This window comes from Nothobranchius furzeri, chromosome 17 (assembly GCF_043380555.1).
Source record: "Nothobranchius furzeri strain GRZ-AD chromosome 17, NfurGRZ-RIMD1, whole genome shotgun sequence".
NCBI classification, from domain to species: Eukaryota; Metazoa; Chordata; class Actinopteri; order Cyprinodontiformes; family Nothobranchiidae; genus Nothobranchius; species Nothobranchius furzeri.
In genome coordinates this window covers 55,435,205-55,453,398 of record NC_091757.1, presented here as the reverse complement: position 1 = coordinate 55,453,398, position 18,194 = coordinate 55,435,205, and the positions used below count along the sequence as shown (strand labels likewise).

Sequence of the window (18,194 nt, the reverse complement as noted above, 5' to 3'; positions counted from 1 at the left end):
TCAGCAGTGCTAACCAAGGTGATTCTTGCATCATTACATTGAAAGAACAGAAGTACTAAGTTAATGAGAACATAGAACAGACGTTTTAGAAAATAATTACCTTAAATTGAATAGAAAATCCCTATAAAAATAAAAATGCAGTGCACCCAAAACAGTTCCATGAGGAGCTCCAGCAAAGGAGCATTTTTTTAAATGAACAAAGAAACTCCTGCTGGTCAGGTAGGATTTAAACCAGCATAAAATGGAATAATTGCAGTAAAAGTTGAGTGAAAAAGGCACTAATAAAGAAGAAAAATACTTTTCCTAGCTGGTGTGTAAAAGTGAAGGCAAGACACACAAGTTCTGAAGGCATCACGGGGCTTTTATTGTGAAAAAGAAAACACAAAGGTGATGGGAAGAAAACTATTTATAAAAATGTTTTAGAAACTATTTTTTTTAAAACGTTGCAGATTAAAGCCGATAAGTAAACAATGTTTCGATGAACCGACACAAGAAGTTAATGCACAAAAAATAAGAGCGTCATAAGAGCCTGGGTGATAAATTACAATAGATAATGCACAAATAGATAAAAACAGAAAAGAAAATCAGCTAATTGCTAAATGAAAAAAGTTGCATAAAAAACCCACCAGGGTTCCTCAAAAGTATTTTATCCAAATGACCCCAGTTGTAAATAATGTTGTTGTGGATGTAAACAAATCTGCCCTGAGAATCGTCCTCCTGACAAGAAGATTGTTTACATTAGGCTGCCCAGCTGCAGCACAATGCCCACCATGGCACGTTCCAACACTGCTGCTGCCACTAAGAATGGACTTCCCGCCAAAACACCCAGAAGATTGTGATCTCATCCTGGACCCGGAGCGATAAGTCTTAATTACGCCACAGAAAATAGCTCCAGCAGAGCCAAGTGCACAATGACCTTTGTCCCACATGAAGGTGGATTAAGAGTTGCTTTCCATCCAATACAAAAGTTGAGCCAATCAGATCAGATGAAGTCCCGTAAATGCACCATAGTATAGAGCTCCGGACGTCACGTGACTCTCAGAGAGTAGACGCCATGTTGGCAGGCAACAAAGGTAAACAAACTGAACGGGATCTGCTTGGATTTTACTTCGTTGGAGTTTACTTCACACTTTAAAACAGAAGAAATCATTTTATATAGTCAGAAATTAAATAGACTAAACATCTCCGACCCTTACCGTGCCCCTGGGATACTTTTTAAAACGCCAGAAGCTGTCGAAGCGAGCTTCTTACCGGACCTGGCTGGGGAACCCCTTGGCATTCCCCCGGAGGAGCTGGCCCAAGTGGCTGGGGAGAGGGAAGTCTGGGCCTCGCCTTAGGCTGCTGCCCCGCGACCCGACTCCGGATAAGCGGATGAAAATGGATGGACGGATGGACAAATAACAGATTTACATGTAAGAAGTTTAAATAGAGTGCTGTGCTGTTTGAATGTATAAACTGAACGTCAAGAGAAATCACTAGTTTGATTTTTTTTTCCGTGAATAACATAAATATGTCAGGCAGGAGCGTCTCAGGATCTGTCTGAGATCCGTCTCGGTGAGACAGATAATAGCAATCCAAAGTGCTTTTTATGTGTGATCTGACAATTGATCAACCATTGCTTAAAAATTAAATACAGCTTAGCCGGTTAATTGCTGCGATCATAAAACATGTAAACGGCAGCACGCAGAACTCACGAGGCAACATTTTATGTGTCGTTTACTTGTTGCTATGAGTAATTAGACAGAAAAAGCCACGCCAAAATAAGTTTAGGAAGCCCACTAAGAATTGTAATAAAAGCATTTAAAATAAATACCACACACAGTTTAGGAAACGTTGGTTTAAGTACCTGATATGAAGCGGTCGCTGCATAAGTGAAAACCTTTACTCTCGGGATCCCACAGTTTCATTTTAGCCCGGTCACTAGCGCGTTTTATTACAACGATCCAACGTTTGCGGCGCTCCGGATCTTGGGGAATCCTGTAGATGGCTCATCCCTTATGTCGTCCGCGTCTGTTCTGCATCCTGGGGCACAACAGGAATCTACCATATTTCCCGTCTGATTGAGTTTTCTGACAATAACAAATAGCCCAGATGCAGGCTTCTGCCTGCCAATATGGCGCCGTTTCGATTTGATCTGTTGCATGCCGGGAGAAGTGACGTCAACTCCCGGAGCTCTATACCAACACAGGTGCCTCCACGTCCCTCTCTGCTGTGCTTCAGCTCCGCCTACACAGCTGCTTCCTGCAGAGGAGTGAACGCTTTTTACTGTAAAGTTCCCACATGAAACGCATAAAATGAATTCCAAGAAATCCCTAGAGGCTCAAAACCATCTGCGTCTGTTTTTAAAACTGCATAAACACAACAATTATTAATTACACTGGTGTTTTAGGTAAATTTATTACCATTAGTGTGCTACTGTCAGATTTGTAAACACTATTTTCACCAGTGGACTTGGGATGGACACAGCCCAACATCATGAAATGTATGATAAAATGTACACGAATTAAATTTTCTGCTTTGCTGTGTTTTTGTCGGATTTAACATTTATAGCGAAAACGTTTGGCTGAAAAAATAGCATCTGTAAAAGGACCTTCCAATTCTGTATGAATGTTTTTACAATAAGGTGTGCGTAACTTAGGTCAAAAAGAAAAAATGAATATTTGGTCTTTTTAGCTAAACTGTAAACAGTTGTCAAGCTTGTAAAATTAAAGAAAGTGGAAGAACGAGTGAAATTAAATATTATTGACTTGCACAAGAAAAGTCCAAGAAGTACAGAAAATTAAATCAAATAAAATCTTTATTAAACATGTTTAAAATATGATTTGATGTGAACTACACACAACTATAGGGATGAATGACAGAGAAATTGTAAAACACACTCACAAAAAAAAAAAAAAATACTCTGTACAATATGCATACAAAACAAAGGACAACCCTTAAAAATCCATCTAGAAATGCCCCGGATGCTTGAAATATTTGAGTGGCACCCTAAACGTCTGACTCAACCAGCTTGTTCACCTCACTTGAGATCTCTTCAGCAGACGTTTTTCTTTTTACGACAGCAGAGTGATGAGAGCATCCAGAAACTTGCTCCTGTCCTCCGTCTTCAGTTCGATTACTGCATAAAGAAACACAATTAAAAAGATCATTTAAAACAAAAAAACTGCAGAAATGAGACACATTCCAGCTCCAAGCTTTCATTTGAGACATATTTTAGGATTGATGACATTGAAAGGAAGGGAAATGAGCCAATGAGGTACAATTGAAATAAGCACAACGCTGCCACCTTGTGGCTCCAGAGGAAATTACATCCGCTTAAATAAATCAAAGTGAGTCACTCACTTGAAGTGTCGAAGTGATCATGTAGGGTTCTGGAGCTGGTGCTCTCTGCAGCTTTCTCAAACGCTCGACCAAAGAAACTTGAGTTGGGACGAGGAACCAGGCAAAGAAAATGATTGATTAGTTTAATCCAAACTTTGACTTGGCTTTTATAAAACTGGATATAACCGACTCCCGCTTTGCAAAGAGCTTCCACTCCGAGTGAAAACCTACTTTTTTTTGTCGGACGTCTCGGACTCTGGTGGGATTCCTGCAACAATGACCGTTCCCTTCTCAACGTCCTTGGGAGCGGCCATGATGAGAGGAAGCAGCTTGCAGCGTTTGTTTCTCGTCTAAATGACCAGAATGCAGAGCGCCCAGATGAATGTTATTACCGTATTTTCCGGACTATAAGCCGCTACTTTTTTCCCACGCAGCTTATAATGAGGTGCGGCTTTACTGAAGATTTGCCTTCGCCTGCCGAAACAGTGCTGCTGCACGTAAGCTTGGCATGAATGAATGCGTGGTTCGGCGCTGGAGGCGGCAGCGGGAAGAACTCAGTCGATGTAAAAAATTTAAAAAAACGACACAAGCTTTCAGAGGAAATAAAAGCAGATGGCCGGAATTGGAAAACATTCTTGAAGACTGGGTGAACACACAAAGGGCAGACGGCCAGGGTGTTTCCACTGTGCAGATCATTAGTAACCAGGCGTGTTTTGTGTGCAGTTTTTATTTTCTAATCATCCAGGGCTTATTAATGCTGCGTCAGCGCTGTTCTTTTCTTCTAAACATGCAAATTACCGGTAATAACGTGTCAGTGCTGTTTTTATTTTATAACATCCAGAAGTATGAATGCTATCAGCGCTGTTTTCTTTTCTAAACTTGCAGGCACGTTCACCCGTGGTTAAAATTCGTTTTGTTGAATTAAAACGACAACGAAAAACCTCCGTGCAGCGTCTTTCTGTCTAATTATCTTATGTTATGGCCGAACATGCGCTGTGCGCCGGAGACCTGCATGTGGCTGCTGCGCCGCGGCTTGTATTCGAGTGCGGCGTGTGTGTAGAAAACCTTTTTTTTTTATTGGTGCGGCTTATATTGAGGTGCGCTCTATAGTCCGGAAATTACGGTAATATTGGCGAGTTGCCAGTATATTTAATCAGATGCATACTTACTGAGTGGACAAAAGCCTTCAGCAGGTACTTGCAGAGCAGAGTTAGGGCCAGGGGCTTAGAAAACAGCTTCACATCAGGTGTTCCCTAAATATCAGGGGATTTATCCGTGACGCTGTGCTGCTGATCAGAGACGTCATGAGACATGCGGACACTTACCTCCATGAGGTAACAGTAGAGGAAGGGTCCCTGTGACAGGATGAGGTTGGTACAGATGCAGCTGGCCACGGTCTGCTGGATGGCAAGAAGCTTCCTCTTAGCATGATCGATGCCAACATGGAGACGATCCAGGTTGCCCCTACGGATAAGAACCAGATCAAGTAGGCCTCAACTTTTTCTAAATACTACCGAGACCATGAAGAATTTAGGATGTTGACAGTTTCTTCTTCGCACCTTGAAAGGGAATCAAGAGCTTTGATGAAGTTGTGGGCAATATCGCTCTCTTCTTTCTCCGTGCTCTCCAGCAAGGCAGCGGTTGCATGTACCATGTCGCTAGCCAGGAAACGGTTCTGAAAGCCAAAGTGAACGCCGAACGTCTGGATCCGAATTTCCTTCATTCTGATGAAAAAACAAACAAGACTCTGACTTGACATCTGATAATGAATCATTAAATACCTCATCTGTTAAACCGACCCTATAAGGGGTTTTCCATTACCAGAACTGCAGAGTAAATGCAACAAGGGGGAAATTGACTGGAAGACCCAAAGGCCCGGTGTTGGTACCAGATCGGCTCAGGGTCCTGCCTCTACAGTAGATGACTGGCTGAACGTAAGGCTTACGGAAGTTACGATACCACATTTGTAAAAGTTACGTTAGCACGTCAACAATGAGGACTTTGGTGTTGATTTGCTGTAGTCTTAGCGGTTGTAGTCGTTGTAGTCTTAGCGGTTGTAGTCGTTGTAGTCTTAGCGGTTGTAGTCTTAGCGGCTGCAGTCTGAGCGGTTGCAGTCTTAGCGGTTGTAGTCTTAGCGGTTGTAGTCGTTGTAGTCTTAGCGGTTGCAGTCTTAGTGGTTGTAGTCTTAGCGGTTGTAGTCTTAGCGGTTGTAGTCGTTGTAGTCTTAGCGGTTGCAGTCTTAGTGGTTGTAGTCTTAGCGGTTGTAGTCGTTGTAGTCTTAGCGATTGCAGTCTTAGCGGTTGTAGTCTTAGCGGTTGTAGTCGTTGTAGTCTTAGCGGTTGTAGTCTTAGCGGTTGTAGTCTTAGCAGTTGTAGTCTTAGCGGTTGCAGTCTTAGCGGTTGCAGTCTTAGCGGTTGTAGTCTTAGCGGTTATAGTCGTTGTAGTCTTAGCGGTTGTAGTCTTAGCGGTTGTAGTCTTAGCAGTTGTAGTCTTAGCGGTTGCAGTCTTAGCGGCTGTAGTCTTAGCGGTTGTAGTCATTGTAGTCTTAGCGGTTGCAGTCTTAGCGGTTGCAGTCTTTGCGGTTGCAGTCTTAGCGCCTGCAGTCTTAGCGGCTATAGTCTTAGCGGTTGTAGTCCTGTGGTCCAAAAATTAACACTTTTCAGAGAAAATATGTTTGAATTTCCAGAGGAAATGTAAAATAAAAGCAAAGATATCAACTGATAAACGGCGACCCCCAAAAGCTCTCGATTTCGATGAAATGGGGCAAATAAAATATAAGAACTTTCTTGAAAAGACACCAAGTAACATTTTGAATGAATGAATGTGTTTACATAACAACGATGGAAATATACAGACGAATTCCACATTACCGTATTTTCCGGACTATAAGCCGCTACTTTTTTCCCACGCTTTGAACCGTGCGGCTTATAATGAGGTGCGGCTTTACTGAAGATTTTCCTTCACCTGCCACCAGGAGGCGCTTTAGCAGGAAGTGAAACAGGTGGAAGTCAAAAGTGGAAATCGAAGAAAGTGCTCATTTTAATTTAGCACATGCAAGCAGCCGGCATGACGAAGATTTTTTTTCAAATCCATACCCCCTCATCATGGTAACTACACATATGAGTTCATATGATGCCGCATTTAAGTTGAAGGCCATCGATGTGGCAGTAAAGGAGGGAAACAGTGCTGCCGCACGTAAGCTTGGCATGAATGAATCCATGGTTCGGCGCTGGAGACGGCAGCGGGAAGAACTCATTCAAGCCAGCTTCACCCGGGGATGATGACAGCAACACGGACAGCGACACCGACATCACCACAGAAAAGGTACGTGACGAAGCTCTTCTGAGGCTGTTCAACTCCGACACTGAAGAAGAGGACTTGTTGGGAGGTTCCTGTAAATTTACCCTGAAGTTTCGGTAATGGAAACACACCTTATGTTATATTTGTTGGGGGTGTTAACGTCAACTTCACAAGAGTCTATTAATTTAAAATAAACATTTATAAGAATTTTAACCATATCTTCATCTGCTGATTTTCTAAAAGACAAAATCCTGACTAAATTTTATGTGAACATGTTTTAAATATCTCTTCATGTACACATATGTATATTTAACTGGTGATTTACCAACAGTTCTTCCTTTTTCCACATCAAAAACTACCTCTATGCAATTATTTTTGTAAAGCGCCATATGTGGCTCACCTGTTCCTGCTGCTAAAATTACTCATCATAGGGAAGGTGGCTTTATAAGAGCTTAGTCTTAACCGCTGCTGAATCACACCATGTCAGAGATAAAAAGCAAAGGAAGCGTTGAACAAGTCCGCATCCATACCCAAATTTATTAGAGGACTCTTCAATGACGTCTCTTAGGTTCTCCTTTATCGACATGTCCATGGATGTATATTTTTGTTTCACTTGTTTCAGAGGTAACCTGTAAACAACAACACAAAAAGAAATGAAGCATCAGATGCTGCCGTCTCTCTACTGCTGACACACGAAGCACCGGTTTGAAAATGCGTACCCCATATCAGCCAAGAACTCTCGCAGTTTCTTCTGGCCGTTTAAAGTCCAAAGCTTAAAGCTACTGGAGGTGTAGCAAGAATTACAGATGCTCTCATACAGAGACCAGTGCTGGTAGAGGCTGAGACGCAGGCTGGATCACGGGGTTAAGAAAAACAGAACGGAAAAAAACCCAAAGATCTGTTAGAAGATAAAGAAAGGATACTCGTATTCAAAGGAGATCCTCATGCAGTCGATGGATAAAGAGTTCTCCTCGTCCTCATTTCGGTGGTTATGTCGGGAAACATGCCGCTGCATCGTTGCGACATCTGTTACGTATTTCATGCTGAAAAGGAAATAAAACTCTAACCACGAGCCATTTGTTGCAAACATTTACAGAAAACCTTTAGAAAGCGAATCCTCACTGTGTGATCTTGTCGTGAATCTGCTGGTCCGTCAGCCCGATGATGGCCCACCTGTAGACGCAAACACGGATTTTAACGGAACGGTGCCGCGTGCATTTCTGTGATCTGGAAGTCGTTTATAGAAATGTTTAATTTGAAAGCTCACCAGAGCATGTCCTTGGTGTCTTTCGTTAGAACCCAGGCGAGCTCGAAAAACATCATCGCAGCCTGAGAGTCAAAGGCAGATGATGGGTTTGTGTATAGTTTATATCAGCTGAAGCTCAGGATCTGAGTTGTGTACTCACAGAGGTCCCGTGGAACTCGAACTGTTCATAGTCGAACAAGATTTCCCTCCTGAGAAACTTCAAAAGGTTAGACACACATCACAGATATCTCACTGTTCAATAAAAACAGACAAAATCTCACCTCCGTGCCTCCCACTCCCTCCTCGCTCTCTGCCTTTCAATTCTCCTCTCAATCGCCCCCTGCCACGACACAATCCCGACACAAGCATTAGGCCCTGTCCACACGTAGCCGGGGATCTGACCAGGCCCACCCATCCACTGATTGGCTGGGAGGGGCTTGGCCTAGAGTCGCTGCTCTTCTAGCCTAGAGAGGTGATGCAGGGTTTTCCCTGTTTATGATGTCACAAACGGGGACTTTCTGAAACTTCTTGCTTAAGGCAAATAATTCCTAAATCCAAATACTTACAGAAAAAAAAATGGACAGATGTTTTTTCACCTGTGGAGTGTTTTTAGAGGCAGTAGAGAGCCACAGGGCAGCACAAAGTGCTCCAAAAGGTGAATTCAGCACAATATGTCCTATGTCCACAAGCCTTAGGTCCTGTCCACACGTAGCCGGGGATCTGCCAAAACGTAGATATTTTTCTACGTTTTGGCCTGTCATCCACAAGAAAACGGAGTTTTTTCACACGAAAACGGATCTTTTTAAAAACTCCGGCCAAAGTGAAGATCTGCGTTTTCTCCGTTTTGGGTGTCTGCGTGTGGACGGACAAAACCGGAGTTTTAAGGTCCGCAACGTCACTTTCCGCGACCAAAAATGCTGACATCACGTGTGCGACCTGTGTTTACACCAGCCGACAGCATGGATGCCTTCAGAGCTGCGCTCGCTTTATCAATTGTCCAAGCGCTTTCTGCTTGTTTGTTTTTGCAAGCAGAATTACTGCTCCTTACGGAAGACCACAGACGAAGGACGAGGTTAAGAACGGGGGAAGTACTGCCGCCTACAGGTCTGGCATGTCCTTAACAACGTATTTATCCGGGTACGTGTGGACAGTTTTTTTTTAAACGAGGTGGTGTGGATGCAAGTTTTTGGAGGGGCAGATATTCGTTTTTAAAAAAAAAACCGGCTACGTGTGGACTAGGCCTAAGTCAGCCTCGCTGTCTTCTTCTTCAATCAATTTCCCTCTGGGATTAATAAAGTATTTTTGAATTGAATTCTGGCATCCTTTCTGCAGCGTCTGCTAATGCTCCTCACTTCATCAAACCTCCTCCGCTTTCCGGACGGCTCTGAGCCTTCGTCGCTGTCGTTTCCAGAGCCGTCATCTTCCTCCTCGTCGTCTCGAAAGATGTCGTCGTACGACGGCACGCCCAGATCGTCGTCCTGTTTGATTAGCAGTTTAATCTGTGGAGGGGACGAATGACGGTTAAGTAGGGAGTAAGTTCAATATGAGGGGATTAAAGTTTGCGGTTAGTCCTCTAAAACCTGATCATCCTACATCACCTGAGTGTCGTTATAGACATTAACCACGTCCACGGGACGGTGAGTATCACAGATGAAGAAGATGGAGTCATCATCTGGCTGCAGCATCTCAAGGAGGTCAACATTCGCCCCGCAGTTGATGAGAACAAAGTATCGAAACTACAAAACAATCAAAACATTTATTTCACAGTTTTTGTCCTAATCAGCCTTCTGTTGTACATATCCACGAGTAGACTCAAGTGTGTTGTTATTGACCTGCTCTTTGTGTTCAAGGAAGGCGGTGGAGAGATCCTGCCAGCCGATCACCGGCACCAGGGTGTACTGAATGTGGTCGCAATGAAACAGCGCCTAATAAAAACACAAACATGAAAGCTTTGAAAATGTTCAAAGCGGAGTCGTGCAACTGGAAATTACGTCGATTAGTATTTAATTTGGTTTTAGTTGAACACAGAGAAACCAGGCCTGAGAGGGACAAGACTCACACCACCTGTTCCACCTCCTGCCCTCTGGCACACGCGACAGGTCCATTTGATCCAAGACAGACTTTATACATCACACAAGATGTATAAATAAAATCACCACCCTGAATCAACCCATGCACCAGTCGCTTTATACACAACAACATACGTAGTTATTTTATCGTGTCTTGTTTTGTGAATTTTACTTACCCTACACTTTCCTCCTGTATTATTTCTATTTTTGTCTTCTTTTTTTCCCTTTAACTCATCATACGAGCTGTAAAGGTAGTTTAAGCAACTTTTTTGTTCAAGGTTTCACCACAAGGTGGCACTGTGACTTTGTGAATGACCTAGAAAGTTTATTTAACATGTTTATTTAAAGTATTATTTTTCTTGTTTTCAATACATTTTGTAGCATTTACAGGTGCACAGAAGTAATAATTGTTGATGTTTGAGTAATTTTGAATTGCTTTATTTGATAAGTTGTGTTTAAAGAGCAAGTCACCCCCTACCAGAGTCTAACTCCACTCCCGCTTCCTGTTTGAAAAATGCAACAAATGCTGTTGCCTGGCAGACTGAGAGGGCGGAGCCGCTAACAAATACACACACACACAGGCTCACGACAGCATTGTGACATCATAATGTACCAGTTTACATCATAGCCTACCTGTTAGCCAATAGCGGTGGCAGATTTAAATTCAAATATAGTGCAGAGTTTTTACCTGACGACGGCACAACACTGACAGTTTTAGAAGAAGAAGAAGAAAATATCATTTCTAAAGCGCCTCTCAAGATAAAAATCACGAGGCACTTCACAAAAACAAAAAATGTAAAAATATAAATAAGCATTTAGAAAATGTTTAAAAATATATTTTAAATGAGCAAAAATAGACAATTGTGATTAAAAATGTTAAGAAAGAGAGAGAGTGAACAGGAAAGAGGGAAATCAGTGGATCCTGAGGAAGGTGGAATAGGTGGGGAGAGCAGAATAAAGAGAGAGAGGTGAAGATAGGTGCTTTTTAAAGGAGACCACTGAGTCCACTGATCTCAGGCTCAGGGGGAGAGAGGTCCAGAGTCTGGGGGCCACAGCAGCAGATGATCTGTCACCTTTGACCTTTAGCCTGGTGCTGCACAACCAGTAGGCTTTGATCACTGGACCTCAGGGACCTGCTGGGGGTGTAGGGACTAAGAAGACCACCAATGTAAGATGGTGCTTGTCCATGTAAGGCCCTATAGACCAGAACCAGGATCTTGAAATGAACCCTGAAGTTGACTGGCAGCCAGTGAAGCTGGAGGAGAAGCGGGGTGATGTGGGTGTGTTTGGAGGACTTGGTCAGAAGCCGAGCACAGGCGTTCTGAACCACCTGTAGACGGTTCAGGGAGGTTCTGCTCAGACACGTGAAAAGAGAGTTACAGTAGTCTAAGCGTGAGGAGATGAAGGTGTGGAGAACTGTCTCAAGTTCAGAGCGGGACAGAATGGGACTCAGCTTAGCAACGTTCCTGAGATGGAAGAAGGAAGAGCCAACAAGAATTTGAGGCAGAATATTTAAATTTTAACTAAGATGCACTGAAGTGCCAAATGATTGACTACACGTGTCTGCAGCACGATTAGACACTCGTTTATTTAGTTTATCAGCAAAAAAAGTTTATGTGGGGGTGACTTGGTCTTTAAAGAGCACTGAGATGTCACTTCCTGTCTCTCGTAGCTTCAGAGATTTTATCGATGCGAACGGACAAATTTGTGCCAATCAAGAACATTTTAGAAGAAAGTTAAGTGTTTTCAAGTCTACCGGCTTGTCTACTCGCAGGCCAAAGTGGTATGTTTATTATTTATTTATTATCTCCATATGTTAGCAAACTTAAGGCAACTAACGTGTTAATTTGTACATGATTTATGCTTTTTCATTAGTTCTACGGTGTTCGTGTGGTGTAAAGTTAAAGAAGATGCAAGGCCGCATTAAACATCAGTAACAGGAACGCTCGTGTCTCTCGTGTTTGTGAACAAGCCGGCACACGAGTATTAGGAACAGCACCTGGATGGTTTTGTTGTGCCAAACGTTTGCCCTTTTGTACAATGACAATAAAGTTTTCCAATTCTTAAAAAAAATTACTTCTAAATATTCACACAAAGCAAATAAAAAATCATAATAATGTTACAAAAAAGTTGGACTAGTCATTATGAACGAGCATTTGGGTAGGAAAACATGTTCACATCCGTCCAGGTGTTCACTTCTCATGCACTTTCAGGTAAAATGTTTCCATCACTGAGAAGAACTCATCAGACGCAATGTTAACGTAAATGAAGTTAGATTTTTAGGGGTCATCTTGGATCATAAACTTAATTGGAAACCCCATATAAAATATATAAAACTGTGTAAAAGTATTGGACTTTTAAATAAAGTAAAAAGTATTTTGGAGTCATCAACACTTCATATATTATATTAGTCATTATTGTTCCATACTTGACTTACTGTATAGAGGTTTGGGGCAACACATATAAAACAAACACTAATCCTTTGTTTTTATTACAGAAGAAATCTATGAGAATTACACATAAAGTAGACGCTAGGGAACATACCAGTAGACTTTTTATTGAATCAAAAATGATGAAATTCAGGGATTTGGTTCATTTGAAAACTTTACTAATTATGTTCAGGGCAAAAAAGAGGTTACTGCCAGGGAAGTTACAGAAGTTTTTTGTTTTGATTTCAAATGATGGAAAAAATAGAAAGAAGCCCGAGTTTAAAAGAGTTTTTGCACAAACATCATAAAAGCAAATGTGTATTTCAGTATATGGAGTAAAATTATGGAATAATCTGGATCATGACCTGAAAAAAAGTTTAACTACCGATCAATTTAAGAGGCGATATAAAGAAAAAAAACATAGAATCCTATGATTGATAAGTAAATAATGATTAAGCATATTGATAAGTTTTATTGTGATTTTGTTTACAAAGATAAGGACTTGGTTTGTGTATAAGGTCATTCTGTAAATTATATTGTATTTAGTAGAAAGAGGTAGGTCATACAAGACGACTTCTTCCTCCCCTTTTATTTCACTTAGGAGACTGTTGATGATCGTATTTTGCATGAATGATGTATGAAACTGTTGAGTGAGAAAATAAATTAACAATTAAACTACAAATAACACCAATATGATTTATTGTTATACTGAGATTCTGGGAAAGTGATCGTAAAGAAGCAAGAATGTGTATGAAATTATTATTATTATTATAATGTAAGGGAAAATAAAGTGAGATTATGATAAATAAATCTGGGTGTCCAAGAAACCAAAACTTACATTTGTAATTCTACAGTAAAAAAAAAGGAACTAAGCTAAATGTCGTATTTTCAAGACGTTTCTATTTCTGTAAAAATAATAATTTGTTTGAAAAGTTAGCAAAGGAGCTAACGCTGTATGAAAACACGAGCTTACCTGTAGTATCTTACAGGCGCAGAGAGCATCGATGTCCGCTGCAACCAGGAGGGCGACTCTCTGAACACAAACATGCATCATGGAAAACTCAAAGGATCCTGGTTCACACAAGTCAGGTTAGCTAACAAAGTCCAAAACTGTACCTGGTTGGCCACAACTTCGTAAAAATCCTTTCTTATGTCCGTGACAAACATTTTCTCGAGCGGAATAAATACGTTAAAAGCACAGACGAGCCTGATAAAACTGTTTAAAAGCCCTTAAACTGGTTTTGTTATTGTTTCAGCTCTCTCCACCGCGGATGCGGACGCCGCGTTCTTGTTTGGCGCCAAATCCGTACGTCACTTTCCACCAATCAAGTAGCAGGAGCTGCTTCCTTCTTTTTCTTCTTCGTGGTGATTGTTGGAGGTTTGTCAAACAACAAATTGGCACATTACCGCCACTAACTGGTATGGCAGCGTGACCAAACTCGACCAAAGATCATTAAATATTTAAAAAACAACATTTAACACTTATTTCTGTAATATTGCAAGTTACAAAAAAACTACGGAAACCTATTGATGTCGTAGAGAAACTATATATTTTACTCAGTACGATAAGTTTTTCTTGTAGAAACTGAAAAGAGGTGGTGATTTTATTTTTGAAAAACCATTAAGTTTGCCAAAGTTAAACATTTTCAGGACGTTGATACCCCTACAGCAACAAGAAACTTTAACATATTAAAATTGGGAAAATAAAGTGAACAAACACAGCAGATATTTGAAATTGGTTTGTGACGTTCTCTAAAAACTGTTAAAAATGAACATAACTAATCATCGACATTTAATGTTACTTTATTTTTAAAATTACAATATTTTAATTATTCTGCAGGTGCAGATGATATTGTCATTTGGGGATAAGTAGGTCGTCGTCGTCGTCGTCTTCCTCCGCTTATCCGGGTCCGGGTCGCGGGGGCAGCATCCCAACTAGGGAGCTCCAGACCGTCCTCTCCCCGGCCACCTCCACCAGCTCCTCCGGCAGGACCCCAAGGCGTTCCCGGACCAGATTGGAGATGTAACCTCTCCAACGTGTCCTGGGTCGACCCGGGGGCTTCCTGCCAGCAGGACATGCCCAAAACACCTCCCCAGGGAGGCGTCCAGGAGGCATCCTGACCAGATGCCCAAACCACCTCAACTGACTCCTTTCGATCCGGAGGAGCAGCGGTTCTACTCCGAGTCCCTCCCGAATGTCCGAGCTCCTCACCCTATCTCTAAGGCTGAGCCCGGCCACCCTACGGAGGAAACTCATTTCGGCCGCTTGTATCCGCAATCTCGTTCTTTCGGTCATTACCCAAAGCTCATGACCATAGGTGAGGATTGGGACGTAGATCGACCGGTAAATCGAGAGCCTGGCTTTTTGGCTCAGCTCCCTCTTCACCACGACAGATCGGCTCAGCGTCCGCATCACTGCAGACGCCGAACCAATCCGCCTGTCGATCTCCCGATCCCTCCTACCCTCACTCGTGAACAAGACCCCGAGATACTTAAACTCCTCCACTTGAGGTAGGACCTCTCCCCCGACCCGGAGTTGGCAAGCCACCCTTTTCCGGTCGAGAACCGTGGTCTCAGATTTGGAGGTGCTGATCCTCATCCCAGCCGCAGGGATAAGTATGTATGGAAGCCTATTCCTGCCACTTTAATAACTACAAAGCAGATTGTTAAAGTGTCTTAATTATGACTTAAGGTGTTTGTTTTCAAACAAAGTGGTAGAAATGGAATTCCATTATAATGTAAGCGTTGAATGTCAGAGAACTGAGAAATTTTTGATTTAGTTAAAGGCCTTTAATTTTACTGCTCAAAATCTGAGAAAAAGTGGATGCTAAAATTTTATTAAAATGTTCCATTAAAATATTTTTTTATTTGAAAAAGTGATAAAAAATGGTTAAGCTATACCAAATCTGTACAAATATTTAAACAATAGTTGTTTCACTTAAGCTGATGTAACCCAGAAGCTAGAACCTTAATGAGGTATTAACTAATTGGCTTACTAATATGATCCATCCTCAATTTAGATAAAATATAAAATATAAATTAAGGAAATTAACAATACTAATTAATAGATATCTAATTAACTAATAGATAATTTCATAATGAATTATTGGAAGGGTGAATAACTAAAATAACGAGTTTAATATTAAACATCGGTTAAAACAAGAATCTTGAACATCACTAACAGAAACAGAAGAGGAAAGCTGTATACTATTGGTCCAGGTGGGAATCTGAAATTTCATTGGCTGAGAGAAATAAGTCCCGCCTCCGCGAAATAAAACCGTGCGACGCAGCTGAGCGAGAGGAGAGACAAACGGCTGTGCAGCACGCAGATACAGAAAGCAAAGACTGAGCGGTTAGAGAGAGAGAGAGAGAGAAAAAAAAACAACGGTCGAGGCCGTGAAGAACCCTGATTTGGGTGCCGCATAGATAGAGGGAGAGGCGGACTTGACTCCTTCTAATAAGAGCTAGGAACTTGGAACCAACGCGATTTGTGTGGAGACGACAGAGTGAACCAATCCTCTGTAGGAGGGAACCGTTGGAGCGCGTTGGCTGGGTTTTTTTTTTTCCTTGGGTTTGATCCCGACTCCTATGATCACTCACTTGGAACGAGAACTGGATTTCTTCCTGACGAGGGAGATGGCGAGCCTTAACCACTGAACGAACCAGGACATCTCAAGTAACTGAAGAGCAGACTGCTCTCTTCTGTGAACAATCTCAACGGTGTGGTAGGAAAAAATCGCACCACCGGACTCTGACTTTCACCCCAAGCGTGGGGATTTGACTTGACGCCGGCTGACTTGTGACTCATATGATCAAATCTCATACCGACCATTTTACTATTGTCGATTGTTTTCATCTGTTTTTGTGTGTTATCTTTATGTGTTATATTTCCCATTATTATTAAAATTTAGTATATAAACCGTTTCATGCTATACCCGTGACTCCAGTCATTCTTAAACAACCTCCAATTCTCCCCGAACCTAATTATTGGCCCATTTGTTTATTTTTTCTTTTAATTATCTTATTGTATCCTGTAATCCGGTTACATAAAACTTGGCGAGCCAGCCAGGAGAATTGTAGAGTTGTTACCTTAGCTAACCATTGACTGACATCATAAGAGTGCCTGGAGGTCACAGTGGTTTGCCATTTTGGCATTATTGGTACTTTTGAGTGTTTTAAAATGGAAGTTGTGAAAACAGAAAAGGTCAAAGTTTCAAATGCTGTTTTAATCAGTGGGTTAACTGATACAGACCTTGATAACGAAGTCTTTGGGTTTATGGAAGGATTCGGACCAGTTAACAGGCGCATTAAGTTACCAAACTGTGATCAGATTATTGTGGAGTTTCAACATGAAGCCACTGTTAAGGAATTAAAGAAACAATGTTTACCCTATGACAAACCTTGTACTAGGAACCCAGATGTTTTCTTCCATATTCAAGACCTAGCCAGCGCGTACAGTCTAGAAACTAGCACATCTGCCACTGATGCCTATCTGTCAGAGCTCAGGGACATAGCTGCGCGTAGCAATCAATCATTTAAAGACCTTCTAATGGAGGAACTGGCAAAAATTGGGGAATCTTTAGGAAGGGATACCCATGCATCTGAACCAGTCACTGAACCAGAGCCAATGCTCCATAGTGACCAAGTTACATATTCCCTGCCTTTAACACCAGAAGTTAACTATATGAACAACTCAAAGGACAATTGTCCACCTACAGAGACTGGAAAACAAAACCCTTGCATTCCACCAAATCTTTTAAACACACCTGAGGTTCAGCGAGTTATTGTGGAACACATTGTTAAAAGCAGTGAGGTTATCCCTCCGCCTACTTCACAATACAGACTAAAACCGTTCTCAGGGCGAGTTCCACACCCTTCTTTTGAAACTGACTATGATACTTGGCGTAGTAGTGTAGTGTTATGCATAAATGATCCTTCACTCACCAAGTCCCAAATTGTACGAAGAATCGTGGAGAGTCTGTCAGCCCCAGCAGCGAGCATCGTTAAAGCTCTTAGTCCAAAATCCGACCCGGAAACGTACCTTGAACATCTCGATTCAGCTTACGCAGCTGTCGAAGACGGCGACGAGCTCTTTGCTCGCTTCTTAAACACAAACCAGGACAGTGGTGAAAAACCTTCCGATTACTTTCAGAGGTTATACACCTTGTTAAACCTAGTTATTCAGAGGAATGGAATTTCCTCCAGTGATGCCGACCAGCAGCTGCTCAAGCAGTTTTGCAGAGGCTGTTGGGACAGCTCGCTGATTTCAAACCTGCAACTCGAACAAAAGAAAGACAACCCGCCTCATTTTACAGCACTTCTCCTCAAACTGCGCACTGAAGAAGACAAACAGGCTACTAAAGCAGCACGCATGAAACAACACTTAGGGGCACAACGAACTAGAGTGTATTCAAATGTGCAAACAACATGCTCTCAGAGTAAAAACACTTGTGAACTGGAAATAGATGATAACTGTGATGACTTACGCAAACAAATCGCTGAGCTCAGGAGCCAAATTGCACAGCTTAAGGTTAACAACACAGATAAAAAGGCAAAGAAAACTCAAAAAGAGTCAAAACCCCGTGTGGGGACTAAAATTCCAGATGAGCCCAAACAGATTCAGCAGATAACAGCAGTGGTGCCCAGACCAAAGCCTGGATACTGTTTTAAGTGCGGAGAAGATGGGCACATAGCTTCTAGCTGTAGCAACGAGCCAAATCCAGCACTAGTTGCAACTAAAAGACTTGCTCTTAGACAGAAGCAGCGCGAGTGGGAGATGTCAAAGCCAATTGCTCAGTCTCCTCCTTTAAACCGGTAGAAGCTCCTATC

General features: G+C 41.9%; 1 protein-coding gene across 1 annotated transcript; it reads right to left on the bottom strand.

The window, feature by feature from the left end:
• Positions 1–2,779: 2,779 nt before the first annotated feature.
• cdc45 (CDC45 cell division cycle 45 homolog (S. cerevisiae)) lies at positions 2,780–13,665 on the bottom strand. The gene is made up of 18 exons (XM_015973105.3): positions 13,482–13,665; positions 13,339–13,398; positions 9,700–9,792; positions 9,466–9,603; positions 9,220–9,366; positions 8,149–8,207; positions 8,028–8,076; positions 7,889–7,950; positions 7,744–7,794; positions 7,545–7,664; positions 7,341–7,472; positions 7,152–7,250; positions 4,881–5,045; positions 4,647–4,785; positions 4,491–4,574; positions 3,553–3,671; positions 3,343–3,419; positions 2,780–3,118 (listed from the first exon to the last, which is right to left on the bottom strand). The coding sequence occupies exons 1-18, from the start codon at positions 13,530–13,532 to the stop codon at positions 3,054–3,056; spliced, it is 1,710 nt and encodes a 569-aa protein (XP_015828591.3). The 5' UTR covers positions 13,533–13,665; the 3' UTR covers positions 2,780–3,053.
• Between the last annotated feature and the right edge of the window lie 4,529 nt (positions 13,666–18,194).

Bases quoted from the DNA above. Each gene is read 5' to 3' on its own strand.
- cdc45 (XM_015973105.3), bottom strand. From the start codon at position 13,532: ATGTTTGTCACGGACATAAGAAAGGATTTTTACGAAGTTGTGGCCAAC. The intron at 4,575-4,646 runs GTAAGTGTCCGC...CCTGATATTTAG, and splicing joins TCTACTGTTACCTCATGGAG to GGAACACCTGATGTGAAGCT. The intron at 3,672-4,490 runs GTAAGTATGCAT...CTGGTCATTTAG, and splicing joins TGAAGGCTTTTGTCCACTCA to ACGAGAAACAAACGCTGCAA.